At 36.6% G+C, this 26,403-nt stretch overlaps 2 protein-coding genes across 2 annotated transcripts in view; one reads left to right on the forward strand and one right to left on the reverse strand.

Annotated features, from left to right (window-relative positions):
- The window catches only part of LOC129253412 (DNA replication licensing factor REC), a 37,270-nt gene that overhangs the window by 6,949 nt on the left and 3,918 nt on the right, over positions 1-26,403 (forward strand). The window lies entirely within an intron of this gene.
- On the reverse strand, positions 1,364-24,792 carry LOC129253410 (nose resistant to fluoxetine protein 6). The gene is made up of 11 exons (XM_054891773.1): positions 24,714-24,792; positions 17,591-17,883; positions 10,970-11,132; positions 10,112-10,261; positions 9,665-10,040; positions 9,429-9,594; positions 5,465-5,544; positions 5,276-5,389; positions 1,916-2,256; positions 1,708-1,850; positions 1,364-1,633 (listed from the first exon to the last, which is right to left on the reverse strand). The coding sequence occupies exons 1-11, from the start codon at positions 24,790-24,792 to the stop codon at positions 1,529-1,531; spliced, it is 2,010 nt and encodes a 669-aa protein (XP_054747748.1). The 3' UTR covers positions 1,364-1,528.

Genomic DNA, 26,403 nt, shown 5'->3' on the forward strand with positions numbered 1-26,403 from the left:
GATGCCTTCATATTAGAAATTGATCACCCTTTATAAGCAAATTATTAAAGAAATAAATTTCCAAAACCCAAAAAAAATGTCCAAATACAAAAACAAACAAATATCCAAACACAAAAAAAAAATCCAAATACAAAAAAAAAACAAACATCAATTTCACTTCACTTTATACTTCTTTGGAATTTTTTTTTTGGTCGCCCTGAACGTCATTAAAAGGTCAAGCCTATGGAGCATTCCTACGACAGTCGGTTCTACGTTGCCGGAATGACCCGAGTTTATATCTGGACAAAGACTTGTCACTCCAGCACCATTCCCTGTACATTTATAGGGAATGCTTATTCTGCTACAACAACAACAACACCAAGCCTATGGAGATTTTAAAACTGCTTTTAGTAAAATCATTTTTTTTTTCTGTGGCTACATTTAGCCAATTTTTGCTGGAAACCACGGACTCTAATCTGCCAACAATTTTCTAATTCATAGAATGCAAATGTTTCCATAGAGTTCTCCAAAGGCGAAATACAATTCTAAAGTTCTCTTAGTAGTCGGGTTTTCAGTAAATCTAGCTACATTTTTGTAAAGTATGGGTTTTTTAACTAAGATTTCTATAAAAGGGTGTTGTTGTTATTCTAATAGTTCATCAAGCCCTGTTGGCAACGACGTAGTCACCGGTTGTCATCGTCTAGACGGTAGACCCAAGAAATATGCTGTTTCGTCAAAAGGGAGTGGATTGTTAGTTGAGTGGGTTTAAGGCGGCATGCAAATAAATCGATGTGAATTGCTATACATCTCTAATATTAACTCTTTACTGCTACTCCAATCAAGTGTCGCTCATTATTTTTAAATTTAAGCAATATTTAAGCCACTCGTGCTGACGAAACACTAAAATAAATGCATATTTGGCTATACCAAAAATCAGTTACAGACGAAGAAATTCAAATGGCTTATGAGCGTCGCGTTCCCTAGCACAACTACATGCTGGATAGTGTAGTAGGTTAAAATCCTACTTCCACTAGGCACCACGCATGACGCTAACCATCTCTTCACATGCTCGTCAAACCTTCTCACTCATCTTAAACCCCTCTCCCTTTGGTTCAACCTCATCGAAACTGCTCGTTTTCCAGGCCTTCCATTAAATGATTTGAGGCCGTCGACGATTTTAGGCTTCACCGCTTTGTAAGCTGCTGCAGGAACAACAACAGCAAGCCATCCAAATCATGTGGATATTCAAAACGAAGCACCACCACATGAACAACACCCAGAAAACCAACAATTTTTTTTATAAAACTCGAAACTTAAATTAAACTTCGCAATATTCTTATTTACTAAAAAATATATAATATTTTTAAATGAAATGCGTCTTAACTAAAACTTATTCCTAGAAGAAGGCGGTATACTCATGCGATGAGCGTTGAAATTTTTTTGAATTATATTTATAAGTCTTTAAAAACGAAATTCCTGGCAATGATTTTTACATTCTCCGGGTAATTGTGGCAATCAGCTCTTTTCTTCTCTTATTCCATACATGAACTTAACGCATAAGTTTCAGCAAGGCAGATGTAGGTAATTCAATCAAAATAGCCAACACCAGCGAGAGCAAATAAGAACCCACCAGAGTGGAAAGTATGAAAGAAAACTGAAAAATAATTTAATAAAAAGTATTACATTTTTGTAATATTACATAATAAAAGAGATCTTTAATTAGCTTACCATAATGCCAGGCGCAAAGAAAAGCGGTGTTCTCAAAGTGCTCAATACGATGCGTGCCACAAAAATGTGTATCACGAAAGCGCCATAGGTGAGACGTCCCAAAATACGGAAAATAGGCAAACAAGAGAACTTGCGGAACAAACCTAAAAATAAAATTCAAGACTTCAAACTAAAATTTTTAAAGTTTCGCTTGAGAAATGGCGCTCACCTCCCACTTTACCGGCCATGCCCACAACAAAGACGCTCAAACCAATTGCCCAAGTGTTGCGTTGTATGGCGGCATAGACACTATTCCAGAAAAGTGACTGCTCCTCGTAGTAATGTTGGTAAATAGGATGAGACGAAAACAGCCATAGAATACCAACTGGAATGAGGGCATACCAAAGGCATTGAAACAACTTGCTTTTATGCAATTTGAATTGTTTCTTAGACATTTCATCGTAGGCTATAGCGGACAGTACACCACAGAAATAGCAACAGAAATTCATATGGAATGGCGCATATAATTCGCTGAATTCGCGATCGTCTATGAAGGAGTCCTTTTGTGTTCTGTGTAAGAAGTGAAATATTATTGGACAATTAATATTATATAACAGATGTATGTATATTATATTTGTATATAGTACAGATATTAAATGAGTGGCATAATTGTACGGACACCACATGTTGTTAAGTTTTGACTATTTATTTGTTTATTTTTAATTTGCAATTATTTTTTTGTATTATTTTTGATAAAAATATATTTCATTCTATAGCAAAAACCACATTAATCCAAGTCTAAAACTTTGTACAGGATTTATAAAAATTCAACAATTTTCCATCAAAATTAAATATTTTTTGGTCAAAATTAAAAAAAAAATTTTGTATGCAATTTTATACGAGGTGTGTTAAAAAAAAAAGTTAATTTTCATTTTTCTCAAAAAATGTTTACATGCTGTTAAAAAAGTACCGGGAATTGTTCAATAAAACGCGAAATAATTGTTTAAACATCAAAATCTATTTTGTTGCCTTCAAAATGGCCTACATTCGTAGCAATACACATATGCCAACGATTACTCCAGTCATCAAAGCACCTTTGAAACGCGTTTGAAGAGATCTTCTATAGCTCCTTCAGCGAACTCTCCTCAACTCAATGCGGCGTCTGCGGAGTGGCAATTTAAGTTTCGGGAAAACGAAAAAGTCACAGGGAGCTAAATTCGGTGAATACGGTGATTGTTCGATGATATTTGTCGAGTTTCTGGTCACAATATGAGCCTTTTGAGATGGCGCGTTATCACGATGCAAAATCCATGAGTTTTCTTTCCACAAATTGGCCCGTTTCCTACGCACATGCTCTACGTTCTCTCTCAATCGTCGCATAACTTCCAAATAATATTCTTTATTGACCGTAAAACCATTTGGAGTGATTTCCGCGTGTACAACACTATGATAATCAGAGACTTTCACTTTTGACCAACTTTGACGTGTTTTTTTTTTGGTTTCGGCTCATGTGGATAGCGCCATTTAGCCGCCTGTTGACTGGTTTGCATGTCAAACTCATATATCCACGTCTCATCACCTGTTATGATGCGCTGGATAAACGTTGGTTCCGAATTCACTTGCTCAAACATGTCTTCAACCACCTTCTTCCGATGAATTTTTTGAAAGAAATCCAACTCTCTTGGTACGAGTCCAGCAGCCACGCGTCTCATTCCCAATTGATGGTGTAAAATGTTGCGAATTGATTCGTGAGACACGCTAAAGTCACGAGCTACCTCCCTCAAACTTTAATCATGGTTTTCTAGCACCATTTCCTAGACTTTGTCGACTTTTTTCTCCGTTGAAGACGTTGATGGGCGACCAGATCGGGACAAATCTTCCACGAGTTCTCGGCCCTCTGCATAGCAGTTTTGATATGCACTTTTTGGTATGTCCTAGAGCTTTCTCAGCGATTCGTTGTTTATCTCCGCAAAACGCCGTACTTTCTTGGGAACAAGAAAAAGTCGCAGGTGGCCAAATCTGGTGAATAGGTGGCTGAGGTATAATAACGGTGTTGTTTTTGGCCAAATAGTCTCTCACAAGCAAAGATGAGCGAGCAGGTGCATTATCATGATGTAAAACCCAAGCATTTTTTTCCACCATTCCGGGCGTTTTTGTTTTTTGTATTGCTTAATGCAAACTGCGCATAACTTCAAGGTAATACTCCTTATTTACCATACGATCTTGTGGTAAGAACACCTGATGCACTACGCCGTGGTAAGTGAAGAAAATGGTGCTTTCTTTGGTCTTGTCTCTCCTGGACTCTGCCATTAGGACGTTTGGGCTTTGGTTTCGATGTCGTAACCATATACCCATGATTTATAACCAGTTATGGCCCTTTTAAGCAAATCTGGATCATCGTTGACGTCATTCAACAATTCCTGAGCGATGCTCATGCGACCAATTTTAGAACGAACTTCGCTGCCACACGCTTCATGCCCAAAATTTCCGAAAAGATTACATGGCATGAACTGATATACCAATATCCTCAGCAACTTCTCTAATTGTGATTCGGCGGTTCTCCATAACAATTTTCTTCACTTTGTTAACATTTTCATCGGTTGTTGATATGCTGGGGCGTCCAGAGCGAGCGTCGTCACACGAGCGTTCACATCTTCTCGACCTTCTGTGAAAAGCTCGTACCACTTGTGAACATTTTTTTGACTCAGAGTACTCTCAGCGTATGCCGTATGCCATTGTCAACATTTCAAATGTTTTTGTCTTGTCTTGTATTATTCTATATTGCTAAAACCGTGAACATATCTTCGCGACGAGTGTACCAAAATAAAAAAAGTAATAACCGAAAGTCAAATGTGTTGAAATATTTTGTATATTTTAGTTACATGACAACTCTATTTCGTTTATTTAGAGCTTCTGTCGAAATGCACTTCTACAGACTCTTTTCAACCTTCTACTTGTAAGCAGGCACAGCGGATATATTTGCGTTGTATGTTATGCTTTTTATAGTTTACGTTGTACTTAAATAAAAACTGAATTATTATAACGAAATAACCCGTATTATTACAAAAGAATGTACGTAGTGCGCAAAATTTGAAAATTCACCTTATTTTTTTAACACACCTCGTAAACCATTAAATTTGAGTGCAATAAAATGCAAGTTCGAAGTAGCTCAAAATTCTCGCTGGTTGCTTATAATTTTTTCGTATTTTCTCCGTTGAAAAAAAAGATGGTGCGAATTCGTTATATGAGAAAAATCGCATTATTGTCCAGGAAAAATGATCAAAATTCAACGAGAATTTTGGGCCACTTCCAGCTACTACTTTATTATACTAGAATTAAAAAGGCTATAAAACTACATACATAATTTTCTTTTTAAATTCTGATTAAAAAGTTTGAAAATGTATCGATTTTTTATAAATATTGCCCAAAGTTTGCAACTAGGCTTAAGATAGCTTTTTATAGAATGAACTATGTTTTTAGAAACAAAATTTGTTTCAATTAAAACTGAATAACTAGTCAAAACCTATGAATATGCAGCGTTTTTATCAGTATGTCACCCACTTTAGTTATGATTGAATTTTAAACTTACTGCGGTGAAGGCACAAAAAAGGGATCATAGTTCCCGAAATATGCTACAAAACCGGGCAGAACAAAAAAGAAGCTGCCAACGCAACCGAAAATCCAGTTTCGTAAGTGAGGCCACCTACAGACAGTAAAATCATTTAATATTATAATATTTAACTAATCGCTGAGTAAATAAATAATTTGTAAGACATACTTGTGTGCGATCATTAGTACGAGCAACGAAAGTATAAACGAAAAAGTGTCGGACGCCAAATACCAACTCTGAAGCATGCACTAAAAGAAATAAGTAAATTTCAAATATTACAAGGTGGCGCAAAATTAATCACCCTATCGGAAGATTTATAATTTTTGCAACTGGCGCCGTACGTCAATCATATTTCACTTATGACTAGACAATTGCAGTATACAAACAGACAAGCAATGGAGCGAATATTTATATGTACAGGATTGCCCATATTCGACGGACCCATCTGGCAACCCTGTATCTTTTGACAGAGATGTCAGATCGTCAAATTGTTGAAATTTACATTCAACAAAAGAAGTCAGAAGAAGAAGAAGAAGAACAAAATCATCATGTCCGATGAGGCTCATCGATTTTTGAAGAAATTGTTTTCTCGTCGTTTGATGTCGAAAAATGGCGATTTTGACTGGCCACCGCGTTCATCCGATTTAATGCCACCTGACTTCTTCTTATGGGGATATTTAAAATCAAAGGTTTATATTAATAAGCCAAAGACCATAGAAGAGCTCAAGAACAACATCCGTGAGGAAATAGGCGTTATTCTAGCCGAAATGTTAGCTAAAACTATGGAAAATGCTGCAAAACGGGCACAATACGCCGTACAGGCTCTAGGCGGCCATTTGAGAGATATCATATTCAAAAAGTGATGTCAACAAATCTACTTGAACCAAATAAAATTTGTTTTTCTTTGATAAAAAAAACACATGGGTCCGTCGAATATGGGCAACCCTGTATATAATTGGCGCGAACACCCTTTTTGGGTGTGTGGCCGAGCTCCTCCTCCTATTTGTGGTGTACGCCTTGATTTTGTTCCACAAAAGGAGGGACCTACAGTTTTAAGCCGACTCCGAACGCCAGATATTTTTATGAGGAAAAAGGCAAAAATAAATAAAGGACAAAATATTTTTTTCTTATTTAATTTTCTTAATTAACGTTAGTTTTTCCCATCCTTATACATCTATTTCTACGACATTAGACTTTAAACGGATTTAAAAATGTTTTATCAGCGCACGGATCTTCAACAGGACATAACTATGACTTAATTTCTTTGTTTAAAACCGCCAGATGGCATTGAAGTGGATATGTTTTGTAAAGTCGTATGTACTACATAAATTATTTAATATTTGCTTAAGTCAAGTAAGATTAAGAAAGCCACGAAGAGCCTCTCCTTAGTATGTCTGATAATGTTGTAAAGGTTTTGGTAGGACAAAAGTAGTTTTGTGTTTCCTCAATAAAGCTGCAAATTTATAAAAACTATCCTAACTGATTGCTGTTCATTGTCACCTGTACAGCAGTAATTATACGAGTATTAAGCTATTATATAAATGGCGTAAGTGCCAGAAAGCCGATGGCCAGTGAGAACAACAACAGGCCTCGCAATGCCAGAACTGGAATTAACCAACATATCGGTTTTCTCTTAAGTTATATTCAGCCCAAATGAGTTTATCAATTCTGCACTGTGGGCCACCTATGAACCGTTGATGAAAATAATTACTCTGCTATTGGGGTTGTGTTCCAATTCCTGCTTGAAGTCATCAATGAACCGTCAGTGGATAACGGAAATGACCGAAAATGCGATGATAAGAAGCGGGAGTGATCACAGGCAGAACTGATTAAAGGTGGAGATGGACAAGAAGCGGAGGTGAATTGAAACAGAGAGTTCCAGAAGCGGAGGCGAACTAAAAGTGACCGGTAAAGGAACAGAAAGCTGACGATATCGAACAAGAAGCTGAAATGACCGGAACTAACCAGAGGCAGGAGTGATTAAAGGTAAAAATGAACTAGAAGCGAAAATCACTCTGAATGGAAATTAAAAGAGATATGGGACTGTGGCGGACTAGAGATGGAAATCACCGGGGATGTAAGTTCAAACGAAGCGAAAGTCCGTAGAGACAGGGCTGATTCGAGACGAATGTGAACAAAAATAGAAAATGGCTAGAAACGGATATTGACAAGCGGGAGAGACCAGAAACGAGGATGACAGGAAGGGGAATTAACTGAAACAAGGACAAATGGACTAACAGCGGAAGTTTCTTTAAACGAAAATGGGCATGAGCCTCGCCTCCAAAAATGTTTCAATGACCTGGAACACAAATTAAGTATACTGAAAGCTGCGGCATTTCAACTAGTCTTAAATAGATTGCGAAAAACTTTATAACCAAAATATACTAGTAGCCCAAGAATGATAGTTTAAAAAATTGCGGTATCTGTGGGAGTATTTCTGGCTGTGGCGTAACAATTGAATAAGAAAGCCAGAGAACACCGTTGTAGGGGATATTCGCTCGTGAATAATAATAAAAATGAAAAGCAATACAACAATAAAATGAACACACAATTATATTATTAAGTCAGCAAATTCGCTGATTCTGCTAAATTCACTGAGAACAGGATAGCGGTTAGCGGATGTCGCCATCTCTGATTAAAAAAGTGCGGCACTCATTTTGAAGGTGGTGTAAAAAAAAAAGTCAGTAAATAACAACACTTCTGTTAGAAAGCACGCACACAATCAGCAAATGAGAGCATTTTTTTACGCTCAGAGAATCGGAAAAATCCGCAGTCCCAGCTCATGATCCAATTTGAAGTCGTTTTGTGTAAAATAGAGAGAGAGAGAGAGATATTCTTACTATGCCCCTTTATGCTTTCATTCTATACATCCAATTCCCGAAGTCTCAGAGGGAATTCTATTAAAATTCGATTATTACAAATGTTCTTCTAAACGTTTGTAATACCCTGCAGAATAAATGTGAGGAGCGAACCGTCAAACGAACAAAGCGAAATAAGAAAAACCCAGTCAACCAAAAGAGAACAATTCTTTTATTATTTTATTATTTATAGGGGCACTTTTTTGATTTCGAATATACATACATATTACAAAAAAAAATATTTTTACAAATACTGAAAATTTAGAATAAAAATCGCGCGATTTTGAGTCCAAATTTTCGACTGCGGCGCTTTTTAGATTTCAATTAGACATACATACCTACATATGTACATGTTACAAAACAAATTTTTTATAAATAGTGAAATAGTGCAAAATCGGAAAATTGTTCACCCAAATTTTCGCCAGCGGCTCTTATAAGCTTTACGATAAAACTACATTTTCATAAGTGCTATGAATTATAAAAACTTAGTTAAATGATTGCTGGGTTGACGATTGCTGTATAAACTTCTCTTCGACTGTATTTCAGTACAAACTGCAAATGCAGTCGTAAAACACCAAATTTTTAAACTTCTCCTGGGGGTTCTATAGGGACCCTAGGAGGTTGGGACTTTCACAGATATAATGGTATAACCTTGCTCTTTCTAATGGGCGTGGTTGAACTCGTCGATACAAATTTCCACGATAATCTGCGCTAGTCAGTACCCAAGAGAGCGGCTGCCCTAGGACTTCCAAAACTGTTGTGCATGAAATATTCACACCTTCAGAGTTGAAATCGTACCCGCGCTTAAGCCTAACGGTTTCAATTTGCGTAAACATTTCTGCGGGATAATGTACGATTTCGTACGTTACCCACTTTTATGTACATAAATGAACCCACTTTCATATATGCAAATGAGCAAATTTGCCAATATTTGTGACCTAAAAAATCCCACTATTAAAACATCAGCAGCCACTTCATGGTTCCAAAGTGACGGAACGGTTTGGTGTGCATTGTCAATCAGTGGAATAATTTGATCATATTTTTTTGAAATTCGTCAAGGGCGCATCGACGCACGCTGAACGATTATTTTGTGCGAATAGTGAGAGAGCATCTTTTCCTCAATATACACCCCCGATTTGAAGACCATTCCTAACTCTGCCACCAGGCACCCTGTATATTGATTCCGTTAGTTTATTACGTATGTAGAGTGTAAAAATATACTCCGTTGCACAAGGTTGGAGTATAAAAATATTAAATACCAATACTTCACCTACCTTCTCATCGTTGCGATAATAATTATTGATATACAGTAAATTGGCCCACCAATTCTTACGACAAGCGAGCTGCTCACGTTCAAAAATGTGACGCCAAAGTGGTCCACCGGGATTTTCAAAATACACACCACTCAATAAAATAGCAAACCCATATGGTATGGTCAATCTGAAAACAAAAACAACAACAAGAATTAACTAATCAGTTTTAAAGCAAACATTTCTCCACGCTAACTCACCGCAAATAACGGAATATATTAAACTTAATAAAAGCCTCCACATATTCCATGGTGCTCAAATCGTTTTTGATTTTTGTAAATGCCAGCCAATTTATAGTCAACAATAAGCCACTAAAGACGAAAAAAGTGATCGTAATTAAACCACCGGATATTAGCAAAGTGCCTGCAAGGGTATGCAACAATCGTTCAACATCCTGGGGATTGCTCAAGGCGCCCTCATACAGAATCCAGTTTGTGTGAGCGAAAACCACCAGGAACATAGAGAAAAATTTGAAGCAATCAAGAAAGCGTAGATCACGTCCCAATTTGCCAACTGGTTCCTGATTTAAGCGATACCAATTGCGCGCTATTGAAAAGCTGACACAGAATCTGTTGCCTGTTGGTGAATAGGCGTTTTTAAATTGACGAGCGAGAATAATGCAATGCGTAAAAGTAATCAATACTCACCTCTGCCTGTGACTGCGTTTTTGTAGTGACCCTCCTTTGAGATTTCTTTGTCGCTAGGCCTATGCTTGAGATAGAAATCAAATAAACTGCTGCTGGCAACTAACAAAATCAGCACAAAAGTGATGGCATAGAATGTCAGGTTCCACGTGTCTGTATGTATGTAAATCAATAAACAAATATTTATAAATAAAAACATTTTTTTTGTTGTTGAAATATTGTACTTAAATCGTAACTTCTATAAAAAAGTGCAATAAGTGTCTATTTATTTGCCTTGTCATCTAGCGTCATTTTATAGACTAAAGGCGTCTCATAACAACAAAATACTATTATTATATTTTCCACACAGACATTACGTGATCGTAGTCGAAATATGCCATAATATTTATATTTATTTTTAATTGCAATTCTGAAATGAACGTTACGTTATTTGTCACATTCTGTGGAAAAAGTAGTTTAAACTATAATATACGAAAACAGTGTGCGTTTTTATCTGAGAAGACTTCTACTGAAATTTTCCGGAGAATATTTTCGTAGAGAATTTTAAACCTCCATCACTGCTAAATACTTGATATTTTTTTAAATTTCTAATAAAAAAAAATATTGATTTAAAATGTTCTACAAAAATATGCGCCATTAAATTTCATTATAGACTCTCTTAATGGTAAATGTATTTTTATACGAGTTTCTTCAAATAATTTACTTCAACTTGAACCCTAATTAGGTAAACTTCAATACAGTGAAAAACCAATTATGATGTTTAGGGACAAAATAGCAGGCCGTCTAATATTCTACAGTTCCGCCTCTTTCATAATTGCTATATCGCATTCTGGTCTCTGGTTCATCCCATTATTTACTCACCCATTTCGACAACTTTATGGTTGGTTTCGCAATATTCAATCATACTGACAGCTTTTAGTCCATATGTTTGTGCTAATTTCAAGTTTATACATTGATTCAATATAGTATTATATTGTATACGATTGGACTCCTCCGCGGTGAATAAACCCACGTATGTGTTGAGCTGTAAAAAAAATATTTAAGCTTTGATTAAAAAAAGTACACCTAATTGTCTTTTTACACAAATTTGATTTAACACGATTTAAAAATTATTTTTTTACACGAATTGTTTAGTTTTAACATGTTTTTCAATATTTTATGATCTTAAATCTAATAAAGCAAATATAATGAAATTTTTCTGAGACTCGGCAGATTTTTCTCTCGCCGTTTAATAATTTATTTAATGAATTAAAATTTGTAAGCACGAAATAACTTTGAAGTAAACTCTAGAAAGAAGTTTTTAATATGGTTTTCATGGTTTCACCTAATTCTTTTTTTACACAAACATTTTTTCACACGAATTCTTTGGCAACGTATATATCGTGTAAAAAAAGAATTGAGTGTACTTCCCAGTCATATTATATATTGGAATTAAAAGATCAGTTTCTAGTCACTAATCACTGATGTGACTGCTGTTTGAATTTCAGGATAAATATTTTTAGATCATTAATCTTTGGGCAAATACAAATTAAATGAAATTAATTAAAGAAAAAAAAATGTTTCACCGACAATAAATATTACTCTTTAGTTAAGAGGCATTGGCGAGTCCCACTCTTTTAAACTAAAAATATTTACATAAATATTAGTTGGGCTTATTAGAATACCCAAGTAAGATCTCCTATTCCTACATCCCATCCAATGATCTCAATCCTTTGTCAAACCAATCAGCCCTTCCAGTGAGGCAGTTCCTAAACTGTGAAGTCTTCGAAAAAGTGGTAGCCCCAAAATCAAAGCAAATTTTTTTGTTCAGAAAGTGCTGAATAGGTTTTGGCGCTTCCTAACATCCACGGCTTCTACAGAAATCGTAGTGTGAAGCGCCGAAAACGGTTTCAAACCTTTCCTCACGCGGTCGTCTGCTTCCACATTGCCCTGAACGCTAGTACGTTTCGGGTCTCTGTGCAGACTGATGCTGAACTGGTAAAGAGACTTTATGGATCTTCGATATTTTTGAATAAATTTCGAGCTGATCAATAATTGTTTAAAAATAAAGTTAAACCTAAGCAACGTTGTCCATAATGATAGCCAACTTTGCCGTCATGTTACAGGGTCCGGCACTCGAAGAGAAAGCAATTAAAAAGGCCATAAATTGATATTAGTTTGGAAAATTACTTTTATTCAATTCAAAGTAAAAAATGTGTGAAAATAATACAAAATTAAGAATCAATTTACTTTTGCTCGATATGTCCAGCTTTTGCCTTGACTATGGCCTTGAGACGGTCCAGAAACGAGGACGTTTTGAAGTTCGGAACGTTGTTTTTTAGCCATGCTTGGTTCACTCGAGTTTTGTGAGACAGTGCCGAGTCCTGTTGAAACGTCCATGGTCTACCACCGAAAAGTTTATTTGCCCACGGCCTCAAAGCAACCTCCTGAATACTTTCTCAATAATTTTGCATTTACCTTGACGCCAAGCTCGATGAAAACTATTGGAGAGCACCCATTTGCGGTTATAGCGGCCCAAACCATTACTTGTGGCGGGTGCCAATCGATGACTCAAATTTTCGTCTGAAGGGTCGGTCAAATAAACTCTATCGTTTTGGGAGTTTACGAATTGCTCAATTTAAAAAATTGTCTCGTCAGAAAACACACTGTTCGGAAATCAACCGCCTTCGGCCAAGCGAAGCAACTCCTTCGCTCTCTCAAATCTGACTTGTTGCTGCTTTGATATGAGCTCTTACGCCTTATGGATCTTATAAGGCTTGACTTTGAGATCATTTTTCAGTATGCGGCGGATTGATTGGCACTTCGTCTTGGATTTCGCTCAAGTCGCTTCTCCACTTTTTGCACCATTTCACGGGACGTTGCAGTCTTTTCATGACTCCTCCATAATGTTTCGCGATGCTACCAGTATCATTATAATGAATAATTGCGCGATAAACAAAAACTATATTTACTTTAAGGTGCTCGAGCTCACGAACAATCGCTGGTTGTGATTTTCCAGCCAAATATAATGCAAGCACACTATTACATTTGAAATCCATTACTGATTTTCCGTTTTCGCGTGTACGCTCGGCAAAATATTTCCGCGCGCTTGTAAACAATACTCTGGACTGTCATTTAGCCAATCAACAGACATCTGATGCTCGTGCGTCAGCTGCGAAGTTTGTTACACTTCGAGTGCCGGTCCCTGTAGTTGTATTATATAAACCTCGGCTTGACAAATACTGCAGTAATCTCGAAGTTTGTAAGCTTCTCTCAATGAGAGTGCAAGTATATTAGGTTCGTCTGTGAAACTTGAAAGCCTACAGCGCCAAAATTGCGGCCAGAGTTGATCTCCGTGATCTAAAGGGTTGTATGGACTTCCTCTATTCTCCAATGAAGCCATTACATCTACCCGCCATCTTCAGCCTACTACATTCATACAAATGGTTTTAGAGCTATTAGAGAAAAATACTACTTGAATCTGAACAACGCTTTTACAAATTATGATAATGTATGTTCAAAATCGGATAATAAATCTTTCAAAGCACCCTTCGTCAAGGAATGGATGACTCGGTGTTATTAATTGTCTCCTTGGTGATAGCACGTCGAGCCACTAAACCAGCTGATCACCTAAAAGTGTGATTGGCAAAATAATGCTGACTATGATGGAAAAGTAAGTAGTACAAAATTAGTCGTGCCGGATAGTCTTTCCGAGAGACCGACTTTCACCTTCTTCTATTCGATTGCTGCTTGTTCTGCAGTGTATTGAGTTGGATCCATGTTACTTCAACGGCCATGAATCTCGGCAAAAACTCCTCTTGATTTCTGTTAAATAACGTCAATCAGTTATCTGAAATTGTCATATGATTGCATTTGTGATCAATTGTGAGCAAAACCAGTCCCATATTGCCGATAGCTAAAGTGGTGGAACAAAGCAGGACTAGCCTTACCACCTTGAGCGAAAACCATAAAGTTACCTTAATCTGGGTCCCGGGACATCGGATCATTGAAGGTAATGAAAAAGCGGATGAATTGGCCAGAAGGGGATTTGCCATGAATAACGTTCTTGCAGAATCGGTATTCACTCCATTAGATGCAGTCAAGAGTACAATTTCCCTAAAATACCGCCCAATCGCCGATTGTAGATGGAGAGACTAGACGAAATGCAAAATTAGCAGAACGTTATGGCCCACCTACAACCTTAAGCAATCGTCAACATTGATAAATATGAAACGACGGGACGCCTGTAGACTAACGGCAGTCATAACTGGCATTTGGTATGTGGGAGAACAATCAGCCAAAATGGGCATCCCTCACAACACAGTTGTAAACAACCGGAGAAAAAGGCAACAATCTTTCATTTCCTCTGCGAATGCCCTGCCCTATGGAAGGACAGAATGTTAACACTGGCTAAACCGCTCTTCGAGAGTCTGGCACAGTTGTCTGACTTAGATCTCAACAACCTGATAAGGTTCCTGAACCGCACAGACTGGATATAGTCATGCTGTAACCAACTGGTAGACAAGTTGGTAACGAGGATGTGGCAACAAAATGATGCGGAAACGCTAGTTGGATTCTGGAAGAATCACCACCTAACCCAACCAGCCAACTCTTTGATGTGATAACCCGGATTTCATCCTGATAACCCTTCAGCGTTTCTCTACCCTATTGAAGTCGCTAGCATCACTCATAAATTGACATACTGGATAAACAATAATCACCATGTGGTGTACCTTCTGAATCATTCGTTGTGTTTCGGCAAAGGATTTAATAAATTTAGTACAAAAGTCAATCGTAGTTCTCTGATTGTAACCAATTTTCCGGAGGAACTAAAAAAAAAAAACCAAATGTAACACTTCTTTCAGAGTATGACATTGCTGGACCGAAAGATATTGGCATAAGTGGTCAAAAATAGCAAAGATTTGTCATTGCTAGATCCATATTTTCCTATCTTGTTTTGTTTTAGCGAATATTGCTTCTTAAGTTTTTACAGCTGTATTTGTTGGTTCAGAATTTATAGGAAACTGATTTATTTTGACAATTTTGAAAAACACCCCTTTCAGATTTTTTCCGAAAAAATATAAGCAGAACTCATGATGGAAAGAATAATGAATAATATGGTACCGTTACTTTGCTCTCAGCGAATTTGACAATGAGTTACGTGGTTTTAGCACCAGATTACCATTTTCGTAAATTGATTTATCATAAAATTTTGTAAAATATACTTTTTTTTTAAATTAGTTCAATAATTCACTCAGTTTTATTTAGCTTTACTTTTTTTAACATCTGGTCGATATACGAGTACCTAAAAAAGGTGTTTTTCAAAAATGAGAAAAAAATGTCCACAAATTATGAATCAAAAATCAAATTCTGAATCCAAAAAAATGTTTCTAAAAGTAAAGTTTAAGAAATTAAAAAAGAGGTAAACAAATTGTAAAAAGAACCAAGATATTTACTTAAAAAATTCTATATTTTTAACATTTAACAAATCTCAAAATTAAAAAATAGTTTTTGATATTTTGCCAGTTTACTTTTTATTATTACTCGAACCTAAAAATAAACCAAATTTCAGAAAAATTTATTTCAATGCTCAATATATAAGGTTGGCCAAAAAGTCTTGCGGTATTTCCGCAAGCTTGTCTTTGCAAGCGCGTAGTTCTAGTTGTATTCGTCGCATCGGTTCACACTAGAGCTTTTTGGAAAGCTCTTTTCACGTGCTAACACGTGTTTGATTAATTGTTGTTTGCTTTTAGTCGTTCGTGAGTTATAGCGTCGCAAACATGGAGCAAAATAAAGAGAAAATACGGCATATTTTACAGTACTACTACGATAAAGGCAAAAATGCATCTCATGCTGCCAATAAAATTTGTGCAGTTTATGGACCCGATACAGTTTCCATTTCCACCGCACAACGATGGTTTCAACGTTTTCGTTCTGGTGCAGAGGTGATCGAAGATGCGCCACGGTCCGGAAGGTCTGTCGTCGAAAATTGAGATAAAATTGCTGAATTGATCGAAAGAGACCGGCATAGTAGCAGCCGTAGCATCGGCCAAGAGCTGGGCATGAGTCATCAAACCGTATAAACCATTTGAAGAAGCTTGGATTCAAAAAGAAGCTCGATGTATGGGTACCACACGACTTGACGCAAAAAAACATTTTTGCCCGTATGGATGCATGCGAATCGCTTCTGAATCGCAACAAAATCCACCCGTTTTTGAAGCGGATGGTGACTGGCGATGAAAAGTGGGTCACTTACGACAACGTGAAGCGCAAACGGTCGTGGTCGAAAAGCGGTGAAGCAGCCCAGACGGTGGCCAAGCCTGGATTGACGGCCAGGAAGGTTCTTCTGTGTGCTTGGTGGGATTGGCAGGGAACCATCCACTATGAGCTGCTCCCCTATGGCCAAACGCTCAATTCGGACCTGTACTGCCAACAACTGGACCGCTTGAATGCAGCACTCATGCAGAAGAGGCCATCTTTGATCAACAGAGGCCGAATTGTCTTCCATCAGGACAACGCCAGGCCACACACATCTTTGGTGACGCGCCAGAAGCTCCGGGAGCTCGGATGGGAGGTTCTTTTGCATCCACCGTATAGTCCGGATCTCGCACTAAGTGATTATCACCTATTTCTGTCCATGGCGAACGAGCTTGGTAGTCGGAAGTTGTCCACAAGAGAATCCTGTGAAAATTGGCTCTCGAAGTTTTTTGACAATAGGGAAGCGAGCTTCTATAAGAGGGGCATTATGAAGTTGGCATCTCGTTGGGAACTCGCCATCGAACAAAACGGCGCCTATTTGACTTAAATCGCATTATTATAACCAATTTTATGAACAATTGAAAATTCAATAAAAATACCGCAAGACTTTTTTGACAACCTTATACTTCGATGGAATCGCTTAACATGAAACCCTCTCTATTGCATAGTAGGGCTACTATTAAACGACTGCGACTGCTGCCTAATTTTTTGTTTGGTGTCTGTACCGCATCCATTGTTTTCTTATGAACGCACGAGTTGAACTGCAATGCCCTTTTTACGTCTTATATAGGTTTAGTTTACCATGATTTCAACAACTCCATAGCTATCTTATATTTGTTGGGCCCAGTCTTATCAAAGTCACTTCTAACATTATTAGATTATCAATTACGCAAGGCAAGCATAAATATATTATATGCGTAAGTACATATGCCCAACAAATAGTCTGTTTGTTTAAATTAGTTTGTTTCATGGCATTTGCTTTTACATATTCTACGTGTAATCAATTTTTATTTACAAGCCACTCCACATATACAAAAGAGAAAAGCAAGTTACTTTTTGCTTAGCTGCGCCAGAATGTTTCAGGTGACAAATCAAACGAATTTATTGGTTTATGGGTGCGTATAGAAATACTATTTGAATATGTAAATACGCTATTATGTACTATGTAAATAATTCTACAAAAGTAAACAAGAAAGAAAAACGCAAAAACATAAAAACAGAAAAAAATCTAGGTGATTCCCATACCTTTGTGTTGTTGGTGAGTAATCCAGCATAAAGTTCTTTGACCACATCGGCCCCAGCTTCCATTAAATCCTCTTCACACCAGCGCAAACATAAGCCATAATACAGATGCCGATGATTAAAGTGATGTTTGTTGTATTTCGATATCTCAGCAATGGTTTGCCATACCTCCGAGTTTTCTTGCGGCAGCACCTCAGCGCGCACAAAACAATATGTCTCTCGATGCTTGAATTCTTGTAAACAACGATCATAATCATCGAAATCATAAAGGTCTGGCATTTTGAAGTATCTCGTCACTGCAGAATAATACACAAATTAATTAATTGACTTGATTGGAAATTTTTAGGGCTTAAAAAGTTAATAGTAAAATTCCGCTTCAGCAGTAAACACTTTAAGTGGTGTAAGTAGAAGTGTTTAGCATATTATGGATATGCAATCTTAAAAGTAATATTAATACAAAGAAATATAGTAATAATTTTCCAAACAAATTTCGAATTGTGTTGTTTTTTTGTTTGTTTTTATAGCTTGTATCGATCAGGTTGACTAAAATTTCTTCGCCGTTGAACAATACACGCGCGAAAATATCCGAGAAATTTCGGGATTCATCACTTCTGTAGTGCGCATGAAATGGATTAAGGCTAGTAGGATAAATTACCTGATTTTTTTTTTAAAGTCGTCCGAAACCATTTAAATTTATAGTCACAGAAATGTAGGTGATCACATCTGTTTGATGTATGCATATACACTCATGGGTAAAATAATAGAATAGCGATATGCTGACCACTTTTATTTTGCGCTTCCAATTTTTGCAATTTATAAAAATATAGTTCACTTTGCAACAAATGTCATATAAAGGTTGGTTAAATTTCAAGGGCCGATGTTGAATGTGAACCACACCTAAACACCAACGACACCGTTGCACTTCTTTCTTTGGAGTTATTTGAAAGAAAAGGTGTACGTCAAAAAGCCAGCAACAATTCAAGAGCTAAAGGATGAGATAATTCGGCACATTAACGGTATAGAACCTCAATTATGCCTCAGCGTCATCGAAAATTTAGACCATCGGATGAAGGTGTGCCGCAGAGACCGCGGCGGCCATTTGGCCGATATTTTGTTCCATACGTAATTGAGCCATACCAATATTATCATAATAAAGAGAAATGACAATAATTTCATAAAAAAATTGTATTTTATTCAATATCAACACCGGGCCTTGGAACTTTGAACCACCCTTAACAAGGTGAAATCCAAAATAAACCAGACTAAGCTAAAATAAATACGACAGGAGCTTTCCTCTGATAACTTCGAGTTTATTTATTCAAAATAGTCCCCTCTGGCCTCGACACACTATTTTGCACGATCTAAAAGCTTTTCGAAAGAGTGTTCCAGGTCATTGACTGGAATGTCCTTCCAAATGTTGGTACAAGCCATTTGGATGGCCTCTACGGACGCAAAACGTTTCCCTTTCATGGCCAAACGCAATTTTCCGATGAGATAGAAGTCAAAGGGAGCCATATCAGGCGAATCCAGGGAGTGATTGTTGGCTAGAATGCGATTTCTAGTCAAAAAAATCAGTCACAAAAGTGGATCGGTGAGATGGTGCGTTATCATGCAATCAGCGCCAGCTTGCTTCTTCGCGGTATTCAGGACGAATTCGACGAATGCTATGCAACAAGCGCTTCAAAACGCCAAGATTGAAAATTGCATTGACGGTTTAGTCCGTTGGCATGAAAACTTTGTAGACAATTTCCTTGGAATCGTAAAAACAAATGAGCATCGACTTGATTTTGGACTTCTCCAAACGCGATTTTTTGGGTGGTGGCTCATCTGGGGCCTTCCATTCGGCACTTTGACGCTTAGTTTCAGGTTCATGTTGGAAACAGCACCTTTCATCGCCAGTTACAATGTTGTTGATTTCTGAGCAATTTTTGGTCATCAGTTAACAGTTGCGGAATGAAACATGCACAGACCTTTCGTAAGCCCAAATGATCAGTTAAAATTAGATAAATCGATGTTTTAGAGATATTCAACTCCGACTCCATAAATTTCAACGATGACTTCGTTTCATTTTTGATGAATTTACGAACAATTTCGATGGGGTTTTCGGTGATTACTGATTTTGGGCGGCCCGCATGCTCATTGTCATTTATGTCCTCACCATCTCTGAGACGTGTAAACCACTTATGAACTCTGACACGAGATAGACAATCACCGCCATAAACCTTTTTATCAATTCAAATGCTTCGGTAAACGTTTTACCGATTTTAAAACGAAATTTAGAATTAGCGCTTTGTTTGAAAATCATTTTGTGCCGATGACACAAACATACTAACACTTTAGACGCAATAACTTCGCTTCCACTGAACCGAATGTCGCCAAACTTTCACTGGAAGTCTGCTAGGGATCTAACTTCCAACGCACTAACTCATTAAAAAGATGGCGCCATCAAAAACATTTTTATAACTCCAGTCTTATTTATTTTGTACTTCACCTTGTATTATTGTTCATTTTCGTTAAAAACTCTATCAAAACCAATGCGAATAACACTGTTGATCCTGTCCCTAGGGGCAAAGAACAGTGGATGAGCGACGAGACATGGAGTGTTATCAATATGCGCAAAAATATTAAGGAGAGAATCGCCAGCTTACTAGCACCCAGACTAAGCAGCACCCAGTAAGTAGTATCGTGCTTTGCAAAAGACGGTTCAGTGATCAGTACGCCATGACAAAAGACGCCACATCAGCAGTCTCACAGACGCAACCGAATGCTCAGCCAAAGCCCGACTCCCGCACGTTATTTAAAATAACCAAGAGGGTGATCAATAAGAGGCTTAATAAATCACGTCCAATTAAAAATCTTGATGACAGACTGCTGATTACCGTTGAGTAATAGCTGCCGCGCTGGAAACACGCCAATAGGCTATTAATACGCCAAGCGATCTACTATGCATCAAAGTTTCACCGCCTGTCTTGGCAGACGTATTTGCAGAAGTAAAACAACTTCGAAAAGAAAAATCTCCTGTGCTTGATGCTATACCAGCCGAGCGTGACACCTCATTATTATCTGAAATATTACACCCGGCTAGTTGGGAAGAATAGTCTCTCCCGCAAGAGGGAAGCTGGCGAAAATTACAATAATTTGAGAGGATGCGTTCTACCCGGATGCCAGAATCATGCGGAATCGTCTTAAAGACCTTAAAACAACTATTTGCACTTGTCAGTCAGACTTTCGTAACGGCTCTTTTTGCGCTGACCAAACCAACACGCTGCGCATCACCATCGAGCAATTAGTGGAATTTAAATCAAAACTACATCTCTTATTTATTGACTTCGAAAAAGCCATAAGTAGCGTCAACCGTGAATATATATAGGCAGCTCTGCGGAGAAGGGGATTCCCAAAAAAAACTCGTAGCTCTTATTAGAAAGAAAGCTACCATACCGAAAACTGACGGGTGTTCCACAAAAATGCGTTGTTAGATACTTTTCGAGTTGAGAATGGAGTGCGTCAAGGTTGTATGCTATCCCCATGTCTGGTTATCGAAGATATGATGGCCTCTACCTTTCCTGTTGGAGATCGGTGTGTTATTTAATGGAAAATTGACAATACCATGCCGAGATACCTGCCCTATGCCGATGTCATCTGCTTACTGTCATCCAATTTTTCTGATCTCAAGACTATCAATAATTTCGTTCGGCTAGACTAAAGAGCAATGCCGCTAAGACTACAACCTTGTATAACAGTACCACCTCTGGGCCACTGGGAGTTGACGGCCAACAATTCGAATGCGTGCAGAAATGTTTGATGAAGATGGTTGAGCAAAGAGTATGCAAACCGAAGTCTGCATTTGGTATTCTCGCACCCCTATGACGAAACAACAACATAAGTGTTAGTACCAAACTAAGAATATTCAACGGATGCATTAAATCTGTGTTACTATAGAGGTGCACCACTTGAAAAGTTAAAGTGACAATCACAAAAGGCCTTCAGACTTTTATCAACTGCTGCCTCCAAAGCGTAGACGAATCTTCTGGCCTCTAAAAATAAGCGTCTCCGTGTTGCTTAGGATTACCAATCAGGTCGAGATTGCCTGTGAATTGCGAAGAAGGAAATGACAATGGATTGGTCACACACTTTGAAAGGATGACGATAAAGTGGCCAAACAGGCGTTACGGTGAAACCCGTTCCAACAAGTAGGGCGTGCAGTTGGGAGACCTCGGCAAGTCTTAATTTATCATAAAGTGAATTGAGAGTCGTAGGGCAAAACTGTATCCGATGACATTCTGGAGTAGTTGACTCCCACAAATAAATAGTTGAAGTAAAACATATATATGCATTAGGCCGGGTCGATTTGTGGGGAGGCAAAAAAATCGCCCATTGCTCTGTGAAAATCATATTCTAGGGATCAAAATAAGAAACTTTGCCGAAGGAACCATACCTCGAAAACGAATTCTGATGTCCCCCAATTTGGGTCGAACTTTTTAGTTTCTCTTCTCATGTAAAGGCCAAAAATGGTGATATTTTAAAATGATTGTATGGGGAACCCCCCAGGGGAGTTCCAGGGGGTGTGCCACTGGAATGGGTGGATCGGTCGTCCAAAGTTAGTGGGGGTCGGTCATACATTTGGACTCGATTGGAGCACTCTAAATGGGTCAAAGTTGGATTTTTCGTTCGACCCATATTGGGGGACATCAGAATTCGTTTTAGAGGTATGTTTCCTTCGGCAAAGTCTCTTATTTTGATCCCTAGAATACGATTTTCACAGAGCAATAAGCGATTTTTAAATCGGCCCGCCCTAATATGCATATATGCATGTTATCTTATAATTTTTAATTTAGTTTGATTTTATTTAATTTTTTAAATTTTATTTTTGTTGGTTTTTATTATATTAATTTAATTTTGTTATGGTTTTTTTTACTAAATTTACAAAATTTTTTAAACTTAAATATTTTTGAACTAATTTAATTATAACTCTTTCACTTAAATATTTTTATTGTAATTTTATAGTTTTATTTTTTGAATTATTATTGTACAATTTTTAATTTAATTTTATTTTTTTTTCTTACCTCATGCTTTATTTACTCTTATTTTATAAACTTTTTACAATATTTTATTTTGTTTTTACTTTATCTTTTTTTAAGTTTGCTTTATTCTTACCTCATATAGCTTTTTTGATTAAATGTTTGGGTGACTAAATTTACTTTAATTTTTCATTTCTCTATTCTCTCCTCTCTTTAATTTAACTAAATATTTCTATTGTAATTTTTATTTAGTTTTATATATTTTTATGTTTTTTTTTATATCGTATTAAAATTATTTTATTTTATCAATTTTTTTATGCTTTATTTACTCTTATTTTACATATTTTTTTAATTTTATTTTTTATTTTATAATTTTTTAAGTTTATTTTATATTTATTTATTTATATAACTTTTTTGTACTTTATTTTTATTTTTTTAATTTTATTTAAATTTTTTCTACTTTACTTTTGTTTGAGTCTTTTTTTATCTTCGCTCCTATTACCACCGGCTCGTCACTATTAAAGATGCGCTTCCGTTACATTTACCGCTTCAGCTTTAATATCTGTTCCGTTTTTATCTTTTTGCTTCTGCCACTTAATTGATTTTAATTCGCTGCATAAAAGTGAAGGGCAAACGGGTTCAAGTTCAGCTTTCGATTTCATTTCACAGGACCTGTTAATTTAACATACATTCACGCACTTTTTTATTCCTTCAAAGTTCTGCAAAAACCGCGTCTTTGTGTAATTGAAGCTTCGATTGGAATGGAAATTTTTATGGCTCATTTGCCAGGTTACTTTTGTTAATGTGATTGTGGATGCTTTCAGCTTAGGTTGAAATTGTTGCGACTTCTTTTAATGTACCTCAGCTAGCCAACAAATCGAAAGAATTAAGCTGCGAACCTGTTTACGAATATATGGCTTCACTGAATGTTTTTTTTTTTTCACTTGTAAAAATTGCATTCCTTCTCCCTCGTTATTCAAGGTTATATAGATTATCTTTTGGCATCATAATATTTTAAAGGGTTTCTCAATAGTTATACAAAATTTGTATTCAATTACAAACACACCTTTGAATATTTTTTCTATAACCTCGCATTGTCAACAATATTTTCCTTTTACTTTTTTCTTGCCATTACGAAATGTTCGAACGAGCAACTTTTGGAAATAAATAAAAATCACTACCGAAAGTTTTAGTCGGTAGTCGTTGGTAGTTAAGTCAACCGTAATAATTGCCCCAGCAGACAGACCATTCGTGCTATATTGAATAAATTCGACTCGTCATATTGGCTATTGCATGCCTTTGTGACAGGGAGACAATAGCCGGTCGACTTAATAAAAAAATAGTAAAAAAAGCAGTAAGTGCTTCAACTTCGAAACGAGCCAAGTTAACCGATCACAGGAGTTGTGGTAAAGGTCTAGGCCAATATCACAACGAGATCAAATGAACTCAAATGAAATGGAGCTGTGGCATTATTGGCTCATTTTTCTTTGAAAATACTGCTGGAAACGTCCTTTCGGTCAACGATGAGCATTGCATAAGCACAATAAACGATTTTTCGTAGCCATAAATTGAAAACATGAACTTGAACGTTCTTTGGGTCAGCAGGATAGCTCGCCATGCCAATTAACTTTTCTGTCTGGGTAATGCAATTTGGCCACCTATGAGCTGCGACGTAATGTCCTGCACTTTTTTTGTAGGGTGCTGCGAAGGACTAATGCTATGCGAAGAATCTAGTAACGATTCAAGCTTCAAGGTGAATATCGAGTTAGACGTCCTTCAGATAAAAGAAGAAGGTCTTGGAGGATGCGTTATTGTGAAGCCAGCCAAGGAACTCTCATTCATTAAATCGTGCTCCATAAATAAAGGAACTATTCCCTCTTTGAAATATACAAATGATCAACTGCAGATTTATAATTTTAGTAATTTGTTTTTTTTTTTTTAATTTTTAAAAGTAAACCACTATAGAGACCACCCTTTGTATAAGCCTGCTTTTGAATATCATATAATGCGTCCTGGTGTTTACTTCAAGAAGCATACAATTAGCACTAAATTTCTTTTGAAAACATTTAAAATATTCATTCAATGAAATAAATTTTATCACAACTTACTATTCATTTCGTAGCTACTTGAAAAACCAGCAAAATAACTCGCAATCGCGAAAAGCCACAATAACATTTTATAAAACATTGTTATTGGTTTGAATTGAAACTTGAAGTTTAGTTACTTTTTATTTTTTATTTTGTTTAAAACAATTTTTTTTTCCATTAAAAATATTAAGTTTCACAATTTTGTTTTTGTATTTTTGTTTTTTTTTTTTTTGTATTTCAATTAATTTATTTTTTATTAATAGTAGTAGTTTCTTTTTTGTTTTATTTTTGTTTAAAAACAACACTAATTTTCACAATTTTCGCTGTTTGCACTCCCACAACTTTCCAAAAACAATTTTTTTTGCACACCTACACATGCGTTTTTCACATTTCCTTTTACTTTTTCAATAACTAAATTCGCTTTTCGATTCACTGACGACTTTATTAAAAACTCAGGAAAATTTGTCCGCATGCCACAACAGTTACAATGGAAATGAATGCGGAGATGAGTTGAGAACTGATCGAGGTTGCCGATGGTTGTATGTTTCTGTTAATAATGAATTTAGACCTACGTACTTACACACGTAGTTGTGTGTATCGAACAAGTAGGGATCGATAAACGAATCATTCTTGAGTAGTTACACGCACGCCTACAGTTTGCGGAATTTTATGTGTGTGCGTGTGATGTGTGTATATGAGTGTTGATACCCATACATCCAGTCGCCGTTCATTGTTTTCACCAACCGCAAAAAGGCTTAATTCTCGTGCCAAATAATGGCTAGTTTTATGATGATCGCAGCAACAAAAAGGCATAGTTTCGAAACAATATATTTTTCCTTAAATTCGACTTAGTGATTAATTGTACTTTTATAGACACATAGTTGATATTAATTGTACTAAGAGCAACTACTTTTTTTTACAAAATGATGACATGCACATTGTTCGCACAAATTTAAGTTCTTATACAGTCATTTGAAAAATTTCAAAACATAACTCTGCTTCAACTTTACTAAATTGTACGAGGTTATTTGTGTGATTGCTTGCTGGGATGCCGTTGAAGTAAAATACCGTTATCAAAGCAAACACTTTTTGCGTCGTTTCATAATTTTTGATCATTTTGTGAAGTGAGTTCAATTTAGTGTGTGCGAAATAATAGGGCCACGAAAATTAAATTAATATTTATTCAAAAATACTGAGGATTTTAAAGAGCTACAAAGAATAAAAGTATTATATAAAAGATAGAGTGTGTACATAAATTAAAGAGATAAGCAAATAATACGATTTATTCAACCATAATGAGCAGAGGAAAACATTGCAGCGTCCAGCTTCGAGAGCAGATAAAAATGAAAAAGGAATTTTCATATAGACAGATAGCCGAAATATTGAACTGTTCTAAGACAATGGTAGAAAATGCAGTAAAACACACGCCACATAAGGAAACACATGGGCGAAAAACAAAAATATCTCCAAGTCTTGAAAACAATACAGTGAGATTTGTTAAAAAGAACCCCTTTGCAACTTCAACTAATATTAAAAGTGAGTTTTCCTTAAATGTCGACACATCTACTATTCGCAAAAGACTAATTTAAAAGTACCTCTTCTATCGAAAAACAATATTACTAAAAGGTTATTTTTTGCGAACAAGAATATCAACCGGTAAGTGCAGAAATGGCGGAATATCCTGTGGTCGGATGAGTCTAAATTTAATATG

The sequence above is a fragment of the Anastrepha obliqua genome, chromosome 1, assembly GCF_027943255.1.
Source record: "Anastrepha obliqua isolate idAnaObli1 chromosome 1, idAnaObli1_1.0, whole genome shotgun sequence".
Taxonomy (NCBI): Eukaryota; Metazoa; Arthropoda; class Insecta; order Diptera; family Tephritidae; genus Anastrepha; species Anastrepha obliqua.